Below are 27,056 nucleotides of genomic sequence, written 5' to 3' on the forward strand. Positions count from 1 at the left end.
GGGGGTTTGTAAGGCCATGTTACTCCTAAATTTCTATCTTGTTCAAAGAGAAGATATAAAACAAAGTTCTAAGCTAATCGACCTTAGTGTTCTCCTTTTTTAAAAAGAATCGATGAGAGAATCGATAAAGACTCGAATCGTTAAACAGAATTGAAAATGAAATCGGAATCGTGAAAATCTTATCAATACCCATCCCTACTCACCATTGTTGAAATTTGGAAGTAAGTAAGGTTTATTTATTAGACAGGCAGTCACAAAGCGCTATACACAAATGTTAAAATATGGAAAATGTTAAGTAAAATAAAATAGATATAAACAATGCAAATTCAAAACAATTCAAAAACGTTGATTAAAAGAAGGCCTGTTTAAACAAAAAAGTTATTTAACTGCTTTTTAAAGGATTCCACAGAGTCAACCAAACGTAGTTGTGGTGGTAGACTGTTCCACAGCCGTGGTGCCAAAGACTGAAAGGCTCTCTCCCCTTTCGTCTTCGCCATTTAGTGCTCTATATGTTGAAACAAGAATTTGAAAACGGATTCTAAAATCTATTGGGAGCCAATGTAAAGAATATAAAATGGGAGCAATGTGAGCACGTTTACTAGAACGTGTTAGTAGCCTGGCCGCTGCATTTTGTATCGTTTGGAGGCGAGAAAGAGATGATTTGCTCAAGCTGGTAAACAGGGCATTACAATAATCTAAACGTGATGACACAAATGCATGAACATTTTTTTCTAATTCAGCTGAGGAAACCATATGTTGGAGTTTAGAGAGGTTCCTTAAATGAAAGAAACAAGGACGAAACAAAGACTTTACATGTGAGTCAAGGCCCAGAGAAGTATATATAACTCCATGATTTTAAATATTTGAGTTGTGGTTATTTTTGTGTTACCTGCAGCAAAGGGCTCTAAACTTCCTAAACCTAATAACTGGTTGGGCCACCCTTAGCAGCAACAATTGCAATCAGATATTTGTGATAACTGGCAAAGAGTCTTTTACTGCACTGTGGAGAAATTTTGGCCCACTCAACTTTGCAGACTTGTTGTAGTTCACTCTCAAGTATTCATTTTGTTTTTCTTAAGCCATTCAGAGGTGGACTTGCTGGTGTGTTTTGGATCATTGCCCTGCTGCAGACCCAAGTATGCTTCAGCTTGAGGTCATGAACAGATGGCCGGACGTTCTCCTTCAGGATGTTTTGGTAGACAGCAGAATCCTTGGTTCCATTTGCCACAGCAGGTCTTCCGGGTCCAGTTTTTCACTCAGGGCCATGTAGCTTTGGGTTTTACTTCCCCTTATTAAATAACACTTTCATTTAGAAATTGCATGTTGCGTTTACTTGTGTTATCTATATCCAATATTGACATTCGTTTGATGATCTGAAACATTGAAAGGTGAAAAACATATAAAACATTTGGAAATCAGGAAGGGGGCAAATGCTTTTTCATACCACTGTGTGCAGTAGTGATATGTATGAGTGAAAGGGGATATTTTTAATATCCAGATATATGATTTGAGTTTTCTTGTGCCTTTGTTGCCTAAGCCACAGGGTGGACTCTCTGACTTGAAATCAGATCTCAAGTAGGAGAGTGTCACGGCCAGGCGGATCAGCTGCACGCTGATCAGCTCTCTCTCTCTCTATCGCCGGGGCTGAACTCACTGTGGGTTCATGCCCTTGGCCCACGTCCTCGACAGATGAGACACCTGGGTCTCATTAAGACGATCAGCATTTAAACCAGGAGGCGACTGCTGTTCATCGCTGGATCGTTGTCTACCACGCGTTAGTGAAGTCTCAACTGTTTCCTTCCTGGGCCACATCATCGATCATGGTAACCTCAAAACGGATCCCGCAAAAGTTCAAGCCGTTTTTGACTGGTCGACCCCTTCTAAACGTAAACGGCTCCAAAGCTTTCTGGGGTTCGCAAACTTTTATCGTCACTTTATTCTCGACTACAGTAAACTTGCCCTTCCTCTGACCCGTCTTACTTCTCCCAAGGTTCCCTTCTGCTGGGATGAGCTGGCTCTACAAGCATTTGTCCATCTGAAGGACCGCTTTGCTTCGGCGCCCATTCTCGTCCAACCCGACCTCAACCTGTAGTTCATTGTGGAGGTGGACGCCTCGGACGCTGGAGTGGGGGCGGTGCTTTCCCAGCAGCAAGGTGGTAAGCTTCATCCCTGTGCCTACTTTTCACGCCGTCTCACCTCCGCAGAGAACAACTATGATGTGGGAGATCGAGAGCTACTAGCCATCAAGCTAGCGCTGGAGGAGTGGCGCCATTGGCTGGAGAGGCCCAACAGACTGAACCAGACCCTGGAACGGGACCTCCATGCCCGACCTGCGCTCGAAACAAGAGCGGCCATCAACCACCCTCGGGCCTCCTCCGACCTCTGCCGACTCCGAGCCGTCCCTGGTCACACTTCGCTATTGACTTCATCACCGGCCTGCCTGTCTCGTCAGGTAACTCTGTCATTCTCAACATTGTGGACCGTTTCTCCAAAGCTGCTCATTTTATCGCTCTCCCTAAGCTTCCCACTGCCCTAGAGACCGCCCAACTACTAACTAACCATGTTTTTCGCCTCCATGGAATCCCTTCGGATATTGTGTCAGACCGAGGACTGCAGTTTACATCACGTGTCTGGAAGGAGTTCTGCAGTGCCCTCGGAGCTCAGGTCAGTCTTTCCTCCAGTTTCCACCCACAGACCAATGGCCAAACGGAGCGTACCAACCAGGAGCTCGAGGCGGCTCTCCGGTGCCTGGTATCCACTAACCAGTCAACCTGGAGCGAGCAACTGTCGTGGATTGAATATGCTCATAACAGCCTTACCTCTTCTGCCACCGGTGTGTCCCATTTCGAGGCGTCTCTGGGCTACCAACCGCCACTCTTCCCAGCCGTCGAAGGTGAGCAGTTTGTCCCCTCTGTTCAACAGCATCTCCGGAGGTGTCGGCGCGCCTGGAGAGAGAGAGTTAATTATAACAACTGCCCACCCATCAACAGTTCATAACCCCTTGCATTTCATTCATTTAAAAACCTTTTAAAAAGACGTCCTAATATCATAGCTGACACTGATAGTACACCATATTAATTTTGTATTTTTTTAACTTTACATTACAAATTGATTTGTGGCATTATAAATCTGCTACACGCCATTCTCTTAGTGTTTTGAATGATATTATAAGGGAAGAACTGCCATAAGGATGTTAGCGGCTGTGGAACAGGTTAGGATATTAGGATAATTAGGATAACCCTGTATTATTATTTTTAAATATAAAAAAAACCCCACACATTATGCGAGAAAAGTAAAAACAAACCACAATAATCATCTTCTTTTTCTAAATTACAAGAGCAAGGAAATTATAATTAAAGCATATTTCTGTCTTACGCTACAACAGTCACAGACTGGGGGGAGTTTCCTTGGAGATGACTACCTTCCAGTTTGTGATCATTGCTGGTTTTTACTTGATCTGGATTTTTTCTCCCCTGATCTGCCATCTGAACTGAAAATTACTGCCAGACCAGATTTTTGCTGGCTTTTGTGATCTGAGATCAAAACACAGACTGGACTTGGCATCAAAGCCACAATTGTAGAGCTGAAAGGAAGCTGGTTAATATCCAGTGCTATCAAACTGCACAGAATTACCGTGGGGAAGCAGAAGAGGGGTTTCACAACATGTTGACCTACATACACTTACATCCATCATTTAGAATTTTCTAATCTTTTCCACACCTACTGCATATTGACATAGTGGATAATACAGGGTCATGAGGTACTTGGATTTCATAATACAGTGTATAGATTTTTTTTGTTGACAGACAACAACATATATGTCCTTTCAACCACTTCAGTGAATAATTTATTTGCCATCTCTTGTGTGGTAGTGCAGCTTGTGAGTCCCTCACTGACCAACGCCCACTGGTCCTCTCTTATCGATCGGCCCCTTTCAATAGCCTGTATAGCCTATGATAGCTTTTAACGCTGTTCACTGTGCTTTTACCACCTTAAGTGTGCGACATTGTTTTTGCATTACAGTGTAAATGAGATTGTTTTAAATTAGTCACATTTGTGAAGATTTTGCTCATACAAAAGGCTGCATGGTCACAAGTATGTTTTCCTCAAGGTCACTGATAAGAGTACTGCAAGATGAAATCAAGATGTACAGGTGGCTTTGTGTGTCAGCAGCACTGAGAGGTAGGGGATAATACAAATGAAAACAACAGTTCATAAAGGTTATGAAAGAACGTAGCATTGTCTTGCCAGATATATTGCACTTTAACTGCTTTAAACTGTGTTGTATCCCTGTTTTATTTTTCTTCCTGTAGGCATGTACCATGTTCCAGTTCTGCTTTTCCTTCACACTGTGCCTTATTGAGTTGCCACCCCAGCCACGTGGTCCAATCAGGGTGCCCCAGCTCACTATCTCACCTACCTAAAGAAGCAGCTAAGCTGTTAGCTATGGTGGTTGTGATTTTATTTTAGCACCTTGTTGCTGCTCTCTATTTTTAATTAGAGGTCTGTACCTTGTTTTACATTTGCTGCAGTGGTATTCTTTTTTTGTGAGTCATTAACGTAGCAAACTTGTAGGTGTGGGCTGAAATCCTTGACTCCCACCTTTTATGTGCTGGTTTGCTTTACAGACTGAAAGGTTCTTTCTTGCACCTGTGAAGAGCCTCTCTGGCCAAGCCTCAAGCCTAGATTACACCTTCCACCATACCATGGATCCTGAAGGTTTGTCTAATTAGACACATTTTGGTTGTAGGAGTGCTGCCTTAAGTGCTTTTGGTTTGTCACTGTAGTTTAGGTATGTTACCTTGTTTGTTGGTTGTTATTAAATCACAGATAAAGCAGACGGAACCTGCAAAGAACTCAAAGTCAGTAAAAAAATTTTTTATTTATTTATTTAATTATTTTTTGTAAAATTTTGTTTGCATATAATACTTGTGAATAATTTGTGTGTTGGGAAGGAATTTTCTAGGGTTTTCTTAAAAGTCTTATTTCATTGTATTTACTACTAGGTAGTACTTGGCCTGCACCACTACACTAGCTCGAGTGTCTGTCCCCCTTCCTTCTTGCACATCATGGTATGTTCCTAGTCTGTCTTTGCATATCACTGGCTACATGGTGTGCTTATGAAAATGAAGTCCCGCCCTGGCTTACGTGGTTTTCCAGCAGGGCAGAGAATAGCTGTTTGCTAAAACGAATTGGCACTTAGAGCTAGCTTGTTCACAAACAACACATCACTAATTTGGTCTGGAGTTTGGACTCATTTGTTGACTGATGTTTTGGTTCCTGTCTCAGTTTCCTCATTCCAAGTATACTGTGAGTCTGTCTTGAGTTTTACTGTCACCCTGCGATGTTATTGATTGTTTACACCTGTGTCTCATTTCCCAGATGTTTTCACTTCCCTGATCAGCCATGTGTTTATAAATTGTCCTGTCTTCCCCTCATCCTTTGTCACAGAGCCTGTTATGGTTGTCTTTTGTTGGTTTCCCCATTTGTGGTCATCTGTAATAGGCAATCTTTCTTTAGGCTCATGAATGAAATTCATCTTTTTCACATTTTGTAGTTTTGTTGTGGACTGTTCTTCCAGTCTAACAAATGCCAAGTCTGCCTCCAGGCTTCTGCATTTGGGTCCAAACTTTGCACTTGCACGGTATGTTATGGCAGTTTCTTTTGATCAAGATTCACTTGGATCACCATCCTTGTATCATTTTGAACAGCAGTGGCAATTTATAAGAATTAGTAATGATGCAGATAAGAGGGAAAGTTCAGATCTAAGTCTCATTCTTTTCTGCTTGCTTCACCCATGACAGCCCATAATACCTAAAAATGAAGAGCTGACTCCTCACTTAGAGACATCTTTTGATTACACTGACGATATTGAATTTTCAGTTATTTATTTGAATTATAACAGCATAATGAAGAGGAGGAAAATTAATGATAAGGACCACCTTTAGCTCAGAGTATCAATTTTCTTGCATGCATAATTAAATCAATTCCCTATAGAGCACGCTCACTCTATACAGAGGCACAAAGATATGATTGAAGGGAAAATGGGAAATGAATGTAGCAAGACTCTGAAAATGCATGTTGTCACCTCAGAAGGGTCCCCAGTGGCGCTGTGTAATATTTTGTCGTCTTTAATGAAAGTCACCGCTTGCCGATGAAATGGCAGAAATGGGACAAAGTCATTGACTTTGTGAGTGATGAGTCATATATGCTAAGACTGGAGAGAATTTATTTAATTGAAGGAAATATTCAGTGAGGTCACAGTTCACAGCTGGGTTTTTTGTGTTTTGTTTTGTTAGTTGCAGATGTGTATTTGACTGTGTCAAACAGGATTTTGCTATAGGATAACTGGACAAACTTCAGTCAGATATTTTCATATTTAAATTTTTCCTTCAAATTAAGACATTTTGTGTGTCTGCAGCCACCTAGAAATCTTCTAATGTCTGGCCAATTTCATTTTCCAATTTTTTGTTTTTATTTTACAAAACCAGCCTAGATGCTGGTTAAAAATTAAATAAAAAATACTTTTGTCATCATTATATAGTTATACACAAATTCCTTGATTCTCTGAAAATGATTATTTGGAATAACATACTACGTCAAAGGTTTCTCATACTGACTGCAGTATCAAATATGTTCTGTTCTAAATGTTGAGGAATAATAATTATGCCAGCTACCCTAATAACAAGCAACTACTACTGCTACTACCACTTCTAGCGGGTTCTCTCAATATAAAATAAAAACATATTTAGATACTGAGGACTTTTGATGATGTCCTACCTAAAGGGAGAAGATGTTGGAGATTTATTTTGAGACTGTCCTTGTCATAAAATCACTGTTTCTTTAGATACTTTTAGTCTAGTTTCATTAATGTCACATGATAAAGGGAACTACATTTCAAAAAGAATATGTACACAAGATCTGATTTAAATGGAGACATACGATGAGACAGAGTGAAGAGGTGGAGGAGCCAGGAAAGTAACAGAAAGAAAACATGCCAGCTGACTGCATCAGTTAAGCTCATGTGGTCAGACATGAGCATGTAAGATGGTTCATAGCATAACGTGTAACATCTTGACTTCAATAATGAAGCAGTCTGTCTTTTCATAAATTAAATGTCCTTTCATCATCTTGTTTTTGTATTTATTTATTTTTTAATTGAGATTTTTCTTTGGACACAGTAGACTACATAACTTTTTTTTTTCATGTGAGATCCATTCAACCAGTGCTTAATCCCCCATTCCTTTCATGCATAGCGAGAAAGATCATTTGAAAAATAGCATTCAATTAACAATTAAATTCTTTGTCGAAGGGCATCCTGATGGTAGCTATTCACTGAAAATTTCTCTTTTAATTTCGACATGTCACTAGAATTTTGTTACAAGAGCCTAAAATCTCAAGGCTGTTGCTCAAAAAAAAAAAAGAAAAGAGAAACTATATCAAAAAACACTGTATGGAAAAGCATGTGTGTGCCCTAAATCAGTCAGTTACCAGAACATTAATGCAGTGAACATTAATGCAGTCATCAGAGGGACAAAGAAACTCAATAGTGAATATTTAAAAGCTGTGTGCAGGTGCTCTGTGGTCCAGCTTGGGGTTTGATTGGCAGGATTATTACTCAGGTGTGTGAGTCAGTGATACATGAAGGACAGCAAAGCCTCAGTCTTACCCTCCTTTGATGTGCACAGCAAAAGGCTCATTAACTTCAGTCACATACCGCCAAAGCTGTGATGATTAGCATCATACTATTATCCACACCTGAGGCCCAGATGGCTAAAAAGTGTCAAACTTTCTCGCTTCCAACTCTTGACCTCCTCATCAGCATTCTCAAAGCTTGCCGGTGTTCTCTCTTCCCCCGCCACTTCCTAACAGACAACCCTGGAAGGTCACCCAAGAAGTTCATGTTCATCATCTGTTGATGTGATAAAGGTTAATAAAAAAATAAAAAATAAAAATGTGCTACTACGAAGGCATTCAGGTCGAGCTGGCTCTCTTGGGGCTTCTGTTTTGTATTCCATTAAGGCACTTTAATTTTCTTTGGAATGACATTCAACTTTTGTGTTTTCACTTTCAAACTACCAATTAGTTGAGCCATGTTTGATGTAGGGAGCACGGAGGTATCTCGAAGACTAATTTATGTGCGACAGATTTGCTCTATCAGCTGACATTACTGGTCATGGATGACAACTCGAGTTAATTGAATATTTGGATGTGACAGTCAGGAAAAGAGCATGCGCGGTAAAAATGACACTGCATTTCAGACCGGACCAGAGTCTGTGTATCCTTCTTTCGCTCACTGGCAACTTCATTGGGTATACCTGTTTAACTGTTTGTTAACATATAATGAACCAATCACATTGCAGCAACCCATTTTGGCATGTAGACATGGTCACGAACTAACAGAGCATCAAAATTGGGAAGAAAGGCATGGTTGTTTGTACCAGACAGGCAGGTGTGAGTGTTTCAGAAACGGGTGACCTACTGTGATTTTCTGCACAAAATACACATTGAGCTTAATTCTTTTTGTGGAAATGCATTGTTGATGTCAGAGGTTAGAGAAGAATTCCCAGACTGCTGCGTGCTGACAAAAAGGGCAGCAGTACCGCAAAGACTATGACTTTGAATCTTGATTGTCAAGTCATCCATTTCCATCCCTTAAAGAGATGGGTCACATAGGGATGAGTCATGCACAGAAAAATGAGTTCAGTGTAGTCTAATGGCCTTCATAGTCACCAGATCTCAATCCAATGGATTCTCATGGATGTGCAACCAAAAAATCTGCAGCAACTGTTTGATGCTATTGTTTCAATGTGAACCAAAATCTCTCAGGAGCATTTTTGTTGTTTCACCTTTTTGAATTGATTCTATGAAGATGCATTTCACATGGGTTCTTCCAACCCAGGACTATCAACCTGTAATTGATGAATTGGCCAGTGAAGCTATATCAAAAAAGACTTGCATCTGCCTAAGCTGTTGTGAAAATAGACTCTACAAATAAAGTGCATCTGGAAAGTATTCACTGCTTCACTTGTTCAAAGACAAATTTAATGCCCCAATGAGCACAGTGGCCTAAATTTTGGAACCAACAGGACTGTTCCAAGATCTGGGAGCCCAGACAATCTCAGCAATTGCATTAGAGTGGGCCTTAGTCAGGGTGGTGACCAAAAACTCGATCGTCAAAGGAGCTTGCAAAGAAAAGCGTCTGGACTTCTTTAAGTTGCTTGAAGACGTTTCACCTCTCATCCGAGAAGCTTCTTCAGTTCTAAGGTCAAATGGTGGAGAGTCCCAGATATAAACCTAGTGGGAGTAACCCCCCCACAGAGGGACAAAAGGACCCCCTGATGATCCTCTAATCGCCTGAGCCAAGGTGTGAAACTGGGTGTGGGTCCCAATCAGCCAGAGTTTCGGGTGTGTTCATTGTGAAACCTGGCCCCACCTTATCATGCGAATTCCTGAGGTCAGATGGCCCAGGATGTGAGTGGGTGTTAAGGCGTCTGGGAAGGGATCTCAAAACTGGATTATAGATGGCAGAGAGTTGGTGTCGTAAACCCCCGCCTCTGTTCAAAGATGGTCGCTCACAGTGGACATAGATGGCTTCTTTCACTCCTCTTTCAAACCATCTGTCCTCTCTGTCCAAAATGTGAACATTGGCATCCTCGAAAGAGTGTCCTTTATCCTTAAGATGCAGATGGACTGCTGAGTCTTGTCCTGTGGAGGTGGCTCCTCTGTGTTGTGCCATGCACTTGTGAAGTGGCTGTTTGGTCTCTCCAATGTAGAGGTCTGAGCATTCCTCGCTGCACTGCGCTTTTCTTTGCAAGCTCCTTTGACTACGATGACCTGGATGACTGAGAACCTTCACAGACAAAAACTCGATCATTCTGTCAGAGCTTCAGGACTGCTCTACGAAGAGATGAACCTCCCAGAAGGACAACCATTTGTTTCTTTTCTTCAGACTAGAGAATTTAGACGATCGAACTCTTTAGCCTTAATGCCAATTGTCATGTCTGGAGGAAACCAGGCACCTGGCCAATAACATCCATACAGTGAAACATGGTGGTGACAGCACAATCCTGTGGGGATGTTTTTCAGCAGCAAATCTGGGAGACTAGTCGGGGTCAAGGAAAAGTTGAATGCAGCAGCATATAGAGACATCCTTGATGATAACCTGCTCCAGAGTGATTTGGATCTCAGACTGCAGTTAAGGTTCATCTTCCTATAGGACAGCGACCCTAAGCACAGGCCAAGATAACAAAGGAGCAACTTTGGGAGCAAACTCTTAATGTCCTTAAATGGCTTAGACAGAGCCCATAGTTTGAACCCAATTGAACATCTCTGGCTGTGCATCAACACTCTCCATCCAACCTGATTGAGGTAGAGAAGTTCTGCAAAAGGAGAATCTGCTCAAAATAGGGTTTGATGGCTTCCGAGCATGGACAGCTCTCTTTAACTCACACCACAGATTTTCAATAATATTCAGGTCTGGGGACTGAGATGGCCATTCCAGAACGTTGTACTTGTTCCTCTGCATGAATGCCTTAGTGGATTTTTGAGCAGTGTTTCGGGCCGTTGTCTTGTGGAAAGACCCAGCCCCGGCGCAGTTTCAGCTTTGTCACTGATTCCTGGACACTGGTCTCCAGAATCTGCTGATACTGAGTGGAATCCATGTGTCCCTCAACTTTGACAAGATTCCCAGTCCCTGCACTGGCCACAAAGCCCCACAGCATGATGGAACCACCACCATATTTTACTGTAGGTAGCAGGTGTTCTTCTTTGAATGCTATGTTCTTTTTCCTCCATGCATAGCGCCCCTTGTTATGCCCAAATAATTCAATTTCAGTTTCATCAGTCCACAGCATCTTATTCCAGAATGAAGCTGGCTTGTCCAAATGTGCTTTAGCAAACCTCAAGCGGCTCTGTTTGTGCTGTGGGCAGAAAAAAGGCTTCCTCTGCATCACTCTCACATACAGCATCTCCTTGCGTAAAGTGCGCCGAATGGTTGAACGATGCACAGTGACTCAATCTGCTGCGAGATGCTGTTGTAGGTCTTTGGTGCTGGTCTGTGGGTTGACTCTTACTGTTCTCACCATTCGTCACTTCTGTCTATCCGAGATTTTTCTTGGTCTGCCACTTCGAGCCTTAACTTGAACTGAGCCCGTGGTCTTCCATTTTCTCAATATGTTCCAAACTGTGGAAACAGACAGCTTAAATCTCTTTCTGTATCCTTCCCCTAAACCATGATGGTGAACAATCTTTGTCTTCAGGTCATTTGAGAGTTGTTTTGAGACCCCCATGTTGCTATTCTTCAGAGAAAATTATAAGAAACTTACAATTGACCCCCTTACATACTCTCTTCTCAATATTGGATTCACCTGTGTATGTAGGTCAGGGGTCACTGAGCTTACCAACAGTGTTGGGAAAGTTACTTTTAAAATGTATTCCAATACAGAATACATTTTGCGGCATGTATTCTGTAAACGTATTCTGAATACTTTGGATTACTTAATATATTATCATGCTTTTTACAACAATGTGAATGTACTATTGCTGTGTGATTTATTACTATTACTGAAGGTCCGCGACTCCGAACTGTAGTAAAGGGACCTCTGACTAATATGGCGGGGTCCTTGTCGGCTCGTAGCCGAAAAATAGCTTTACTTTGTTGTGTGGGTCAACTTTTCTTGCGAGAGACAGAGAGAGGCGTTGAAAGGCTGCTCCAACGGAACTTATTGTTTTCGGAGGAAAACACGAACACGGTGTACAGTCGAGTCTTAATAGCGTATTTAAAACTGGGCTCGTCAGGCACTCTTCTTGGCTGAAGTGGTTATTATTATATTTACATGCTTCCAGCTCCCGTTTTTGCTCGATGACAACTCGTACCTTTCCACTCCCCTTTTTCTCCCTCCTCGCGCTCACAGACACATAACGTGTATGGCAGTCCATTCTCCCTGCAGCACGGACTACACTGCCCATGATGCTACATTCCTTAGAGCAGTGTAATCCATTTATTTCAACAAAGTAACTGTATTCTGAATACCACCTTTTTAAACGGTAACTGTAACGGAATACAGTTACTCATATTTTGTATTTTAAATACGTAACGGCGGTACATGTATTCCGTTACTCCCCAACACTGCTTACCAAGCCAATTTGAGTTCCAATAATTAGTTCTACAGGTTTTGAAATCAATAAAATGACAACAGTGCCCAAATTTATGCACCTGCCTGATTTTGTTTAAACAATTATTGCACACTTTCTGTAAATCCAATAAACTTCATTTCACTTCACAAATATCACTGTGTGTCTCCTATATGATATATTTAACTGACATTTTTTATTGTAACAACCAACGATTTATACAGGAAAATGACTATTAATAAGGTTAATAACTTTTGCATCCCACTGTATTCAAAAAGACTTGAGGCTGTAATTACTGTTAAACTGTTTTGTTTTGTTTTGTTGAGAAATTTTAGTGTCCATTACAGTAACTGCACATTATGGCGCAAGTTAATATCAACAGTCTCCCTAATAATTCTGTAACACAGCCCAGACAAGAGTCTCATTTTATTATTTTTTTTTTCATTACCTGTGATGTGAAAATATCAGATTTCCACACACATAAATAACGAGTATGCCATTGAAAAAATTCCAGTCCATCACCGAGCATCTCTCTTGCTGGGCTGCAAAAAGCACTGTTAACTGAAGAGTAAACCTCTCATGAGAACAGTGAGGGAGGTTCTGACAGCATTCTGGCTTCACTAACATTCAGCACCAGAGCTGCGAGCACTGAAGCACAAACAGGGAAGCGTCACAGTTTTGTGCACTGACGCCCTGCACTGCATTTCTATCCCCCCTTACTCTTCAAGTTACACTTTGTTTTACATCTAGGTTCTTTAAAGTCAGTTTGTCAAACTTCACAGCTGCCGTGTTGTGCTCCTGTATTAAGTGGTAAGCCATTATCTCAAATCTGCAGATTGTTCTAATGCCATGTTTCAACACTGTACAGGAAGTTGTGTCTCTACTGTTTATAATTTCCTCCATTAATGATGGAGTTACTCAAAGTATTGCATAACATTAATTTGTGCTGTACATAATTACTCACAGGATAAAGTATAGTTATTACACTACTTGTTTTATTACCTTTGCATTACTGACGTAGCATGACCTAAAATGCATTGTGACATAATTATCAGTTAACAGTTAAACTGTAGTGCTGTGTTGAAAGCTAAATGTTAATATTAATGTAAACTTAAATTAGTAAAAGGTAAGTTAAGCTGAGCCGTTATAGTCAGGATCTTCAAGCATAACTGCTTTCTGTTTTTGTTTCTATTCATAGTTATTATGGTGTCATTAAAGTATGGCTCCTTAGCTGTGGCGTCTTGTTTGCTCATCAATCAAATTTCTTGAACTTTGAAGATCTGGACCATCATTCATCTCAAATAGTTATAAAAAGTGTATATTTTTACCCACCAGTGGTGTAAAATAATCATGAATAAAGCAGTTATAATGGCTATTTAGGAGGATCTACATTTAGCAAATACAGGCATGTTTTTCTCCTAGTTATATCAATGCTAAATGTCCAAATAAAGAAAAAGATTAGTAAAAATATGATTTTAACTTCTCTCCTTTTAATTAAGCTTTCATAGCAAATGATGAATATTTGGGCAATCACATGTTTCTGTATTTCATTTAATGCTTCGCAAGTTTTAATAGTCTAATATAAAGATGCAATGATGGCGCTGGGACACTGGACTTTGGATCAATACTCTGGTGCCAGCGGAAAACTTAATGGGGATCTCAAACTGAGGCCAGAATTTCATTTTACATCTCAGAGACTTTTCTCATGAATTTTTGCAAATATACTCATACATCAGCTTTATTTTAGTTTTGTTTTTTTCTTAAGTAGAGTTAGTGTCTCTGGTGAGGGAGACAGACAACAAATCAAAATTCCCGACATTTCTATTCCACCTTAAATTCAACACTAACTGTGCCTGGCATGGTACACGCTGCTGTCAGCTTGAGCCCTGAGCTTCATGGGTAATGTGAGTGTGTGGCTCCAGGAAAGCTGGAGCTGGAAAGCTGCTGAGTAAGGTGGTCTTCACTCACCAAGACATTTTAGAAACGCTTCTTTGTGCCTTCACTGTTTCCTGAATCCCCACTAGTCATCGCCTCAAAGATAAGCTGGACGTTTTGGTTTTTTTCTCTATTCTTTTGGACATTTTGGTCTTCCCATCAAACTGTGATACAAAAGAAGGAAAGGAGGCATCTCTGCCTCAGGGCACAGAAGTATAAAAATGTAATGAGGTGTGAAAACAGATAAATCAAAATTAGCTCTCCTGGGTTCTCCCTTAAAAAGGATGAATCTGATCAGCCTGCCTCAAACTTTCCCAAAATAATGCATGAACTCATGGGCTTTCAAAGAGCCTAAGTTTTTCTGGAAGACTAGTCCAACACTGCTGTCTTCCAAATAATGCTCAAAAGTGGATTTGAATCGGGAGTTACAGCACATCAGTAGTAGAGATGGCACGATACCATGTCCGATACCGATACCATAAATTTGGATATCTGCCGATACCGATATGAATCCGATATAGTGTTTTTTAATCAACAAAACTGTTTTTTAAATATCTTGCTGCATTTTGTATAAGTTCATACTCAAGTTTAAAACAACAACTACACTAAAGCTATTCTGTTATACCTGTATGCAAAAAAAAAAAAATTCATAGTTCAGCAATACTGATCAATCTAATAAACTTAAACCTACACCATCCTCCCTATTCTGGTATTTTAAAGAGTACTTAGCATAAATATTAAGCAACCTAACTAATAGGGTTCCAACTCCCAGCAACAAAAAAAATAGGGAACCACCCCTCACGCTCCACCTCATGATGCTTAATCAACGTAATCAACCTTAATTTGATGCAGTGTGAAAAAAAAAAATGCACAGAAATCAATTATTTTTCAAGAAATATTAAATAGATTCAACATCTTTCTTCAACAAAATTGCAGACTGCACAGATGGTACCTTCCCAAAGTAAAAAGTACTATAGCTTACTAGGGTATATATATATTAGACTTAATAGTTACTATATACAGTAATTGACTTCTATTCATTTTACATCAAATTAAAACTTTGGGTGTCAGATAATTATTTATTAAAAGCTAGACATTTTAAATGAGAATAAGAAAGAAAAGTATGTCTTTGTGCCCCCTTTTCCCTGTTCATGCCCTATCGGCCCCCCTGGCTAAACTTTGCTAGATCCGCCCCTGCACAGTTACCAGCCGTCAGCTACGTAGAAAAGATCCTCGAGTAGAAAGTAATATTAAATAAATTCTAACAACAGCTGATCAAGCTTAAACGTGCTGCTGTTGTTCAGCCGCTGGTTTCCTCTTTCTGGTGCAAAGTGGGCCAAAAGCAAACTAGAGACACGGACTCGCGACAGAAAAGCCGATCAGCTGATCGTTAAGCAGTTTCATGATTGAAGTAGCAGCAGGAGAGGCAGTCGTTTGTTAAGCTTAACGCAGGAATGCTTTACAAACATTCAGAGATGGACTTACACACTTGCTTTACTTCTCTCGGGATAACTTTGTCGGAGATGAAATGCCGGGTTGCTAGCGAAGCTCCACATGCTATCCAGACCACCGACAGGTCCCGCATGCCACAGCCGCTCTATCACGTGATGCATACTGCTCCGACGTGCTAACGTTCTGAGGTGAGTTACGGCATGTTGCAAGTTTTGTGAGGTGCTTTCGTGATATTTAATGGATCGGATTACATTTTTTATTTTTCTCCGATATCCGATCCAGTAATTTAGGTCAGTATCGGACAGATACCGATACGTAATATCGGATCGGTCCATCTCTAATCAGTAGTCACAGTGCCTGTCAACAGCCATCACAAAGCCCGGGGGGAAGGGCAATATAAGAAGAGCTGAGTGTTGACGTATTTCGAGCCTTAATTTATGCACACTGGCATGTTTATTACTGGTACTCAAAGTGTGGCTGCATTAGATACCTGGCTTCTCAATCTTTTATATTTCAGTTCTGCATTATAGACATTATAGCATATTTAGAGTACAGAAGTTGATGCAACATGCTTTAGAGACAGAAAGATTTACATTAAAAGTCTCCAAAAAAACAGTTTCAAAATGTCAGCTGTAATGTGTGGAGTTGTTTGGGTTTTTTTCCTGTATTGACTAATTATTGTGGAAAGTATAAATAACAGTGATGTAGTGCTCATTAAAATGTGTTCAGGTTGTAGCTCCGGAGGTAGAGCAGATCAGCCACTAATAAGAAGGTTGGTGGTTCTGTCCCTGGCTGCTCCAGTCTGTATGCCAAATATCCTCGGCCAAGATAATAACCCCAAGTTTCTCTCCGATGCATCCATAGGAGTGTGATGCCTGTGAATGTTAAAAAGCATTTTAACATAGAAAAAAGTGCTTGTATGCTTGTGAATCAGATATGTTGGAAAAAAGTGCTTTGACTGTTCGGAGTAGAAAAGTGCTGCGTAAGATCCAGTCCATTAACCAGTCTACATAATGATGATTCATGTCATCAATCATGACACATTGCATAACCTGCCTTTAAAGGTTAAAAGGTATCAACAATACTATTTACTTAGTACAGGATTGAAACCAAAATTTGCAGAATTGCTCACCACTACCCTAAATTAATATTTGCAAACTAAGCTGAAAGCAGGACTACCTGTTCTGTTTGAGCTCTGAACATAACAACAACAACAACTGAGGAATAATGTCGATGCTGATGGAGGCAATGGAGAGAGTGTGCTGGAAGATGCACAATAAAGACACAAAACTATCATTGAAATGCCACAAACTGTGAAGAACAATGTCTCCCAGCCAACCAAAAAACTTTTTTTTCTTTAAAATATTTAATTATGATGTTAATAGCTAACACATTAGCTATTATTTTGCGTTGTGCATTTGATGGAATCACAGCAAATGAATGTGGCCAGTTTTTTACTTCACATCAATCTCTGCTCTCTGGCATTCTATCCATAGTGTTCTGTGTTCAAATCCCGCTCACAGCTCCCCCAATTATATTACTCTTCCTAAATCCCTGACTCAAAGAAACATAACATAAGATGCCACAATGCTGTTGCAGTTAAACACACTTTTAATAGTAGAAATATAATTACTACTAAAGAACAACATAAGGAAGGCAGATGGGAGGCCTAACAAAAAAATAAAAATAAATAAAAATGAAACGGGTGAGGAAGAACTTGGACTAACCATTCAATGGCCAACAGTTTCAGACTTAGTGGTAACTCCCTGATGTTAGGATTATATATTTTTAAAAGCAGGAAGATATTTAATCAAACATAAACTAGAATTTCTTTATCAAATGGCCAGAAATTACAATAAAATGCATAGACCACTGCTAACAAAAATAAGTTTTTAACAGAGCAGGTGATTTTCAGTATAGCATTCCTAACCAAAGTAGTTTTGTTCCGTTTTCCAATATTTCCAATAATTACCAATATTATCAGCCCCCTGAAAAGCTGACATTTTTATTGAGCCATAGCACAAAAAAATAATGATGTTCTTTAACTTTAACGAACCAAAGAACAGCATCCCCCACAGTAACGGTGGTGGTGGGAGTATTATACTGTGGGGACTTCAGTAAGTCTGGAACTGGAAATCTCGTCAAGATGGGAAGAATCATGAAGGAAAGACGTGAAGATTTTGAAAGAAAACTTCAAGCAGTGAGCAGCAAAACTGGGTTAGGGGATTATGTTGTCTTCCAAAACAACGATGCCAAAAATATGTTGCTTCTGGTGAAGAACTACCTCCAAAGGTCCAAAGTGAACTTTACTGACTGGCACGCACAAAACCCTGAATTGAATCCTCTGAAAATCTGTGGGCTGAACTAAAGACCAAGGTCCATATTAGAAGACCATCAAATCTCAGAATCAGAAAGACTTTATTTATCCCCAAAGGGCAATTAAGATACAGCAGAGCAGCATGACGTTGGAGATAAGGACAGGGCATAAACAGGCCTGAGGAGCCTGAGACATTCCAAAAGAAAAATAGGCTGCAATTTCTAAGGAGATGTACATGACACTATTACTATCAGGGGAGCTAATATTTATGCACACAGAACACGTTTTTTCACAATAACCAAAAAATACCAGGGTCAAAGTTTAAAAAAAAAAAAAGTAAGCTTTGAAAATAAAAATCAAGGATGTTTAAACAGTTTGGAAAAGCTCTTAAAAATCCCAGAGGCTCTGTGTTTTAAAAAAAAAAATGGGGAAAACCCTTTCAGAATGTGAAGAATTTAGTTTTTCAATTTAAAATGACTCATGAAGATTTAAATGGGGAAAATATGTATTTGACTAGATTACCAGGTCAGGGCCTGCTACACATGAGATCTAAAGACATGCAATTTGTCAGGTCTCATTTCTTCAAATGTGCTGTCAGCTACAGCTTGTGGAGGAATAATCATATCTCCTTAAGATGGCAAGCTGGCTCGTATCCCTGTGTGATAGGCTCATAGTGAGTTGATGTATTGGTTCTCTTCAGTTGCAGCTTGCGTCTATGTTTGTATCAATGACGCTGCTGGAATTGCTGTCTGTTTTATTGCTCTCTGACAGATGTGCTTGTGGTTGTGTTTGTATCTGCTGGCTGCTGTGGGAAAAGAAGATGAAGAAACATAGCACGTAGTTACAGAAGGTAACAACGGTACAAGATTATTCACTTCCTGTGGATGAAACTTTATCACACGAGCTGTTTAATTGGATTTTTCTGTTTGTACTATAAACTCTTCAGTAGACAGGAAGATGACAAATCAAACCTATGAGATGTGTAGAAGCATCAGAAAAGACCCACAAATTGCTAATTTCCCCTTGTGTCTATAAATCTTTTTTTTTTTTTTTTTTTTTAAGGTGACCTTTTTCAGGTAAATTTAGCATCAACCCAGGAACATCTGGGAGAAGGTAATGTTACATACTAACACAGTTTATCTGTCCAGGGAAAATTGCACTAAACATCTGAGATATGTGCTCCACTGCTTCAGGTCAGCAGCTTTTTTTATACCTTTGCCTGCATGCTTGGCCCTGGAGGCAAAGGCTACCTAACCTTTCCAGCATGGGACTCACATGGGATTTGTAGTCTGTTGCCCTGAGGCCTAGATACAAAGATAAGAAAATTATACTTTTCTTGACTAGGGATGCCTTGGAACACATTTTTCTTGCTTCCAGTGCATTAAATTTGTATCCTGTTTTACATCTATATGCTTATTTAGTGTAATCACAGCCTGAAGAAGAAACACCATCCACAGGGATATTTTGTTGTTTTATTGCAGTGGATAGCTCAGCATGTTCTTTCTGTTTTTGGGAGAAGGATATGACAAGAGTCAGCTACAGCTATAAGGAATGTAAAAATATTTTATTGTAGTTAGTCCTAATTGTATCTTGCTGTTGTCCCTTTTATGATCTGTGTCTCATAACAACAAACGCGTGTCATGATTGCGAGTTTTTGATTTTCCCATGCTTGGTGAATGAAGTGCCTCTGTGTACTGGGTCAGTGCAATCACAGATGACTGATGAATGAGCTGCTTTAAAAACAGTACCTGATTCTCTTGGAGATGAGGCACTGGTGCTGCTGTAATGTGGTTAAACTTCCAAAATGTCTTCATCTGGATGTGGAAGCTTACTCCCTTCTTGAATATTGACTCTAAAATATTTTATTCTGTGAGAGCTTTTGTCATTTTCTTGCTCCAGACTCCAGGCTACATGAAAACTATTAAATTGTCCTCATGCCTTTGTCCTTATCCAACCAATTTAGCATTGTTACTACTGTGTGCTGTGAAAGCATTGTCTTGGGGCAAACACCCTAGTGAATTGATTTATGGGCCTCTGCTTCTCAATTCTCGTCCAGCTGTCAGGAGGAGTGAAGCAAAAATTACACCCAGTAATGGAAATTAACTTTTATTTATCTTGCTCTCTCCCCCAGAAGTTATCTTCACCAAGCAGGGGCCAAGCAGGGGCTGTAGGAGGCTCAGCCTGAGTGAATGACTTGTTAAAGCCATCAGCAACACTTTACAAGAACTATCTTAGATGAATTGGTAATTAGACTTAAGTAAAGAGTGTTCCTATACTGCGTCATATCCATGACATACAATGCTGTGCATAATTACTAAAAGCAAACAATGAATTAAGAACCTCTCCAAAAATAAAATAAATTAAGACGGTATACATTTAACAGCATGTGTGCAGTAGCCACAGCCATCTCGTCTGGGATTCATGTAGGCAAAGCAGCAGTCGATCCTGGAAATCTGAGTTGGAGTAGGGCATGAGTATGGTTAAGGAACAAATAAAAAGGTACCTCAGAGGGGATATCGGTCCTATTTTCATCTGTTTTAAGCTCCCAGACCCAAGATTAAGTTTTCACAGGTGGTTAGGTCTGCTGTGAGCTTCTGACTGGAATCAAAAATAGGGTCTTCTCCTAAAGATTAAGCATAACCCTCAACACTAAGCGTCACATTGACACAGTAACATACATCAATTTCTATGGTCTAATCTGTCGGCAGGGGTCTACAATATCCAACTCAGTCTACCTTTGGAAAATCAAGACAGTCAGTCACACCACCAGTCTGCACTTAATGCCCCAGTTCAAGCAAAGAGAGTCTAGGTTCCACCTCTCACACGCCCATTTAAAGCTATTACAAATCTCAAAGCATTCTCTAATTATAGATTGTGTTGTACTCCAAATGTATTTAGAATACAATAGAAACAGTGGAGGATCTATTACCACTGACCTGTGAAAATAAGACAGAAACAAGAGCAACTCAAAAAGGAAAAAGAAAAAAATTCTCATTTTTGGAATGGAAGGAAGATTCAACCTGCTAAAATTTACAGAAACATTTATTTCACCGCACAACAAGAATCTTCAAAACCAATTTTGATCCAATTTTATTTATTTATTTTTTTCCTGGAGATGTTATTATAGTTGCCTAATGCTGAACCACCAACAAAAAACAAAGTAAAAAGAAAGAGGTATGCTTTCCTTTCAAACTTTAATTACATGTTGAAGTGATTCATTGAATATTTTTTATTATTCATAGAATATATAAATATGTTTTCAAACCTAAGGGCAAATGAATGATTTGCTGCTACATTTGTGAATTTCTGCAGTTTCAAAGATGAAACTGCGAGGCTAAACACTTAGCTGTTACAATGAGTAGGAGAAGCTCCATATGCAAATTTATACAGTGAACAAGTGACTGGGGAGGGACCATGTTTATCAGTTTCTCACATCTACTTCCCAAGGCAATAAGTGGCGTGCCGGTGGCTTGTAGAAACATAATTACAGCCCTGATGCATGTGCTTAAATGCTCCTCCTCCTCCAACTTCACAAGTTCAGCCTTACAGGACTGCAACTAATTTGAACAGAGCCAATCATACTGGTGCAACATTCATCTCCAATAGTTTTTTTTTTTCTCCCTGAAATGGAATTAACAGCTTTACGCAATTCACTCCCCCTATTGCTCATGCATACAAATGAAGCACGTGCCATGGTCATTCACCAACTAAACCAACAGCACTCACTTTTCACTGCCTTTGTTGAAAGAACTGTGCATAAACATAACTTTTTTTATGATCATGATGATTAAAATAATGATGTTATGGTCTCAGGGTTCTGTGGCGTGTTTGAGTTTGGATTCTTGTTTCAGCATGAGGATTAAGGCTACTCTTTTATTTTGGTCTACTTTATCAAGTCTTGATTGACACTGTCTTTGAGAATCTCATCAGGGATTTCTACAGGAATAGTCACTTAGCTCCTGACCAACTTAAAGGTCAGCTGTACTGTAAAGGTAGCATAAAAAGGGTTGTAATTGGAACCACTACGGTTTGAATCCTTGGATGAACTGATACGTGCAGAAGCTGTGAGTCACTCTCCCGAGAGAGTAAAGCTCTGGATGCTCACTAAAAGAGATGAGAAAACCAAACCTTTGTTCTGTCTCTTGTTTGTTTGAAAGCTAGTCATTTTTTTCGTGTCAGTGGGATTCCCAGTCTTGCAATTTATGACATTAAGATTCAAAGTGCTCTTTCAAGCAATTGCCATTTCAAAAGCATGTTTGCCAGACAAACTGGCAATCTAAACATGGATCTTACAAAAGACTGAACAATATACTGATGGCAGTGCCTGTGTTAAATACGTTGGTCGTCATATAAAGTAAATCTCCTGTGACACTCCTGATGCCTGGCACAGCATTCTGCTCATCACTCTTGCTCTGCAAATTTAAACAGTGTGTTTGGGTTTCGACCGCTGTGTGATTGGTACAGTAAAAAAAGACAAATACACTCATTTACATTAGCATTCAGCTGATAAATGATTCAGTGCATTTACGTTCAGCCTTCCTGCTTAGCAAAAAAAAACACCATCGGTGTAATGAAATGCAAAATGTGGTGCCATATGGGGACCTAATGCCATGTAAATACAAAAGAACTGACGCAAATAGGTTTGTCCAAGTAAAGAAGATACTTTGCATGCATGCTTTTGAAGTAGAGAACTGTGAGGCTTTGAATAAATGGCCTGAAGGTGCACCTATAATAAATCCACCATACATAGTAAACAGGTAAAATCTTTAAACTAAGTAATCAGAAAAATGTGAGCCAGAGGCTACAGATGGGATAGCAGAGGCAGGATACGAGTGTTCACCCTAATAATTCTACCACCAAGCTTCTAGGATAGCATTACATTTGTGCACAGAGATGCTTTTGTCTCAGCCATAATAGGTGAATATGTTGCATTTGAGGTTTGAGAGAGCATGCAATAATATTTTCTATGCTTGGGCCCTTTTTTTAGAGTCAGCACACCTGGTAGGGAACTCTCTCTGATGACGCCACAAACCTTTGAAGTCCGATATTTGATGCAACAGTAGCCCAAAGCTTAAAGAACCACAACAAGAGGTCTACTGTGCTTACCCTGAGAGCTGTATCATGGTAAACTCCATTCTGTCAGTCTAGTAAAAGACACAGACACCACAGTAATTGGGGCAAAAATAGGTTTCCCGGTATGTGCTTTACAGCTCGCTTCTCATTTCCCCATGCTGAAAAAAAAAAATCACGGCAGAGGCAACCAAAATAATCCAAGTCGTTTCCATGGATTTAATTTGCTGTTAATTGCCTTGCTTGCGCTTAGAGGTCACTCGCCACATTGCAGAGCTGGTCAAGGTGGCTGTCGCCTACATCTCTATAATAGCCACAATTCCCTACAGGATTACCAGCGGCGGTACGGTCAGATTCTATGCACTGCTGAAGCCATTACCCTCAGTCGACCAACCGATCCCTGCAACATGTCAAATGTTATTATTGCGCTATGCTGCAGCCATTTAGCAGCACTTGTGTGTGCTATTGGTGTTTGAGCACACATCTATGTTTGCTGACTGCTGCCAAACCGTAACCTTTTTCTTTTTTTGACCCATTTTAGCCTAACAAGAGAAAGATCCATGGTTCAAGACAAATCCCCTTTGGAGTTGTCAGGAAGGCCATCAGGGCAAAAAAAACCACTGCCAAATTAACATGTGGAGCTATCCACTGTGGAGACGCCTTGCAAACAAGGCAAAGTAGCTTATTTAAGCTTCTGATAAGCAAAGAGCTGAGACAGTTTTACATAAGCTTTTACTTTTAAGGTCTTCTGTTTGGATGCATTTAGCGGTGAAGCAATGAAAGCATTTTTAAATTTCACAATTAAAGGTTAATCAGCAGCAACAGCACTGATAGTTCCCCCTCCTAAAGAGTTGTTCCTTTTTCTTCATCATTCAACCACCTCCCTGTTTTTTCCTCAGTGTGTATGTTTTGTTTGAAGCCACAGCTGCTTTTATAGATTCTCCTCTGCAGGGGGATGAAAAAAGTGGGGCAACAAGAAGTAGAAATTGTACTGAATGGGGTGCGCTGTCTGAGCTGTATGCAGATGAAAGTAACAGCTCAGGAGGAATATATTCATGAAGAAGTCTTGAATGAAAAACCCCTAAAAAGAAACAAGAGTGCAGAGAGAGAGAGCTTCAGAGCAGCAGATGGTGTACCTCCGTGTATTTACATATGAAGACCACATTCATTCCGAGACGTATTATGTTGTAAAATAGCTGAAATCCTACCTTGAACTCTCTGTTCTGTATTAAATGAGTGTTACAACATCTTATGTATTGATTTCTACATTTACCAAGCTTGAGGTTTTACTTTAACCAAAGTGTGCTATTGGATTCAGCCTGTTTTAAATGTTCATATCAAATAAGATACAAACCCTGACATTGGCTGAAAATCACTGAAATTTAAGCTTTTTTTTCTCTAGTGGGAAACCTTCACATGGAATTAAGTCTATAAATTATTTCAGGAAGGATTGTGTAGCAGACCTTTTTGTTTTCTCTAATTTTTTGTCTAAACGTTTAAAAAATGTGGGTCAGACCAGGTTTGGGAGGATGAGCATGTATGTATATTTTTGTGCTTCATGTCAATTAGAGGAGAAGGCTCCAAAGTGTAGTGATTTACACATCTGCCAAATTTGAAGAGGGAGATTTGCCAACCATCCCAAATCAAACATGCAGAGCAACCTCCTGTGGTGATGCCTTATGAAAAAAGGAGCCATCAAAAGTTACTTTATCATAGCAGACTAGATCAGCAGCAGGCGCGAACATCCCCTTTTCATGGTTTACGTTTCCACACAGCGCCTACATGCACTTTCTCCTGCAGGAAAGAGCATTCAGTGTTGTTTTACACAACAAACAAGCAGCTAGCCAAGCTCAGGATCTTCCTACAAATGGCTAAATGGGTAAAGGCTCTATCAACCCTCCTCAAAATAGCAAGTGTGTGTGTGTGTGTGTGTGTGTGTGTGTGTGTGTGTGTGTGTGTGTGTGTGTGTGTGTGTGTGTGTGTGTGTGTGTGTGTGTGTGTGTGTGTGTGTATATATATAATCTCTGAAAAGACATTTTGGTGTTGAACAGTGATATTGAAATATGCTTCCACTGCCTCGTGTGATGTATTCAGAAAAAAAAAAAAGAATTGGACTATAAATATTTTATTTTCCAGTACGTACCTAAAAGCTGCTCCACTGATAGCCGAGGACCATGAAGCATAGACCCAGACACATTATGTTCTTGCCAAACAGTGTTCTGCCTTTTGGCCACCTCCATGCTGAGAGTGTTCTTCTCCGCAGAGCTGCCTGCTTCTGCCCACAACATGTAAGTGGGACAACAACCACGCTGCTAGATGATGCTGTTTTAATTTGGTGAGGATGTAAATATAGAGTTACAGAAACAAAACTGTTACACTTTTATCTGGGTATAATTAAGGCACATTAAATGACATTTTAAATTCCAAATCACTAAATCAGGGTTGTAAAGAAAGCTTTTTTTTTTTTTTTTTTTACATGATCCTGAAACACCTACAGCACTGGACTTTAATCTAGTCTCTGTTTAGTTGCTAGTCTTATTTCTTTGAGGTAAAGGAGGGGATAACTCTTCCTAATGAATGAATAAGAAATGTAGGGAATATGTCACAAGAAACTATTTCAAACACTGTGTGATGCTTATAGTACAAATGCTCACAAATCAATAGGCATCACTGTCTGTTATTTGATGGAAATAACAGCAGATATTAATTATTAGGTAGAAAACTGCTGATGGATGAGTGACGACAAAAACAATGAGAACAAAACGGCTCATTTTCAAAGACAAAAGACCAAGAAAAATGAGACTTTGAACCAACACTGAACACACATACACAAACCACAACTTAAACAAGGCCTGGCTAGCATTGTATAGGTCACTCTGGCAAAAATACCTCCAGCACAGCAGAGGCGTGGTTAGCCGGCAGGGTCATAGGACACCCGGGGTGTCCTCTGGTGCCTGGCAGAGTCTGTACACTCAGGGATGTGATGATTTTGGAGGCTGCGTAACGTCTTGGGCCATTTGTCATGTTCTTTGAACTAAACTTGAGCCTATTTTAATTTTCTTATGCACTGTGATGTTGTACATTGCAGAATAAACTAGCTAATCCTCTTGGTGGAGGTTGTCCGTATGTGAGGTCTGTTTGGATGAGTGGTACACATCAATCTAATACCCAGATAGATCACAGTATCAAGTGTGTTCCAGCAGAAACTTGCACCGGAATGAAGTAATCAGTGCTATTTACGTCACCCATCTGTGGTTTTATTGGTTGGTGTATTCAAATCAAAATATCCACCTGCTTTTATTTTGCACATATTGCAGTATTTCCCCACAGTCACACAAAAACGTAATTCTCAGAGGGGGAGTTGGTTCTAAGACCACGACAAGGGATCATCTGCAACCCCACAAATTTCCCAGGGGGCTTCAGCTGAATTGAAGACATGATTGATTGACTGTTTATGGTCATGAATTCACTGAGGAACAGAAATGGTATGCATGTTTGTGCTATTTATTTATGGATTTTTCCCCACTGTGACACTGGGGATATGTTTATGATGTTACCTGAACCACTGAAGCGTGAGCTGCATTACAATGATGACTTAAAGTTTTAAATTTACTACTAAATCTTTAAAAAATGTTAAGATGCTGTTTTCTGGGTAACATTTTTAAGAAATTGGTTTAAGATAAAGTCTTGATTCATCGTAAATTGACTGAAAAAAAATTTCTGCAATTTCTTTTCAGGCTGCTTAATGAGTTCCTTGAGAGCGTCCACATGTGTGCGTCCACATGTGTGCATCTCAGTCCACTGTTTTTAGTGTAACAAAGCCATATAGCTACAAAAGATCACAGAGGAAGAGTGATGATACCAGGATGAGTTTGTGACGGCAGGTTTTTCACCTTTCCTCTGTGTGGCAATTATTAACAGGTACAAACACATTTATCTTCAGAAAGGGGAAAAACTGAAACACTTTTTCTTCCAAGATATTGACCTCCTTGGCCTCAAGGAAATATCTCAGAGTCAGTTCAGTTTTTCATTATTAGTAAGAGTGCTTTAAGAGTTTGGCTGACTTTCTTTCCACACCACTTGGGAAAGAAGCCAAAATCCATTTTAAGCCATTTTAAGAAAATAGGTCCCATTAGAGGGCCCCTAT

General features: G+C 39.9%; 1 protein-coding gene across 1 annotated transcript; it reads left to right on the forward strand.

Annotated features, from left to right (window-relative positions):
- Window positions 1-1,820: 1,820 nt before the first annotated feature.
- Window positions 1,821-26,688, forward strand: LOC147338164 (uncharacterized). Its single transcript, XM_086309335.1, has 7 exons — window positions 1,821-1,886; window positions 2,093-2,452; window positions 2,603-2,893; window positions 4,112-4,182; window positions 4,314-4,503; window positions 4,629-4,719; window positions 26,647-26,688. The coding sequence occupies exons 1-4, from the start codon at window positions 1,821-1,823 to the stop codon at window positions 4,136-4,138; spliced, it is 744 nt and encodes a 247-aa protein (XP_086165461.1). The 3' UTR covers window positions 4,139-4,182; window positions 4,314-4,503; window positions 4,629-4,719; window positions 26,647-26,688.
- The last annotated feature ends 368 nt before the right edge of the window (window positions 26,689-27,056 follow it).

This window comes from Aulonocara sp. 'chitande type north' Nkhata Bay, linkage group LG2 (genome assembly GCF_057382095.1).
Source record: "Aulonocara sp. 'chitande type north' Nkhata Bay isolate Kocher_YH1m ecotype deep benthic linkage group LG2, A_spYH_male_GT1.1, whole genome shotgun sequence".
Classification (NCBI taxonomy): Eukaryota; Metazoa; Chordata; class Actinopteri; order Cichliformes; family Cichlidae; genus Aulonocara; species Aulonocara sp. 'chitande type north' Nkhata Bay.

Coding starts and splice junctions, on each gene's coding strand:
- LOC147338164 (XM_086309335.1), top strand. CDS start 1,821: ATGGTAACCTCAAAACGGATCCCGCAAAAGTTCAAGCCGTTTTTGACT. Junction 2,453..2,602: donor CGGCCTGCCTGTCTCGTCAG/GTAACTCTGTCA, acceptor ATATTGTGTCAG/ACCGAGGACTGCAGTTTACA. Junction 2,894..4,111: donor ACTCTTCCCAGCCGTCGAAG/GTGAGCAGTTTG, acceptor GTTTTCCTCAAG/GTCACTGATAAGAGTACTGC.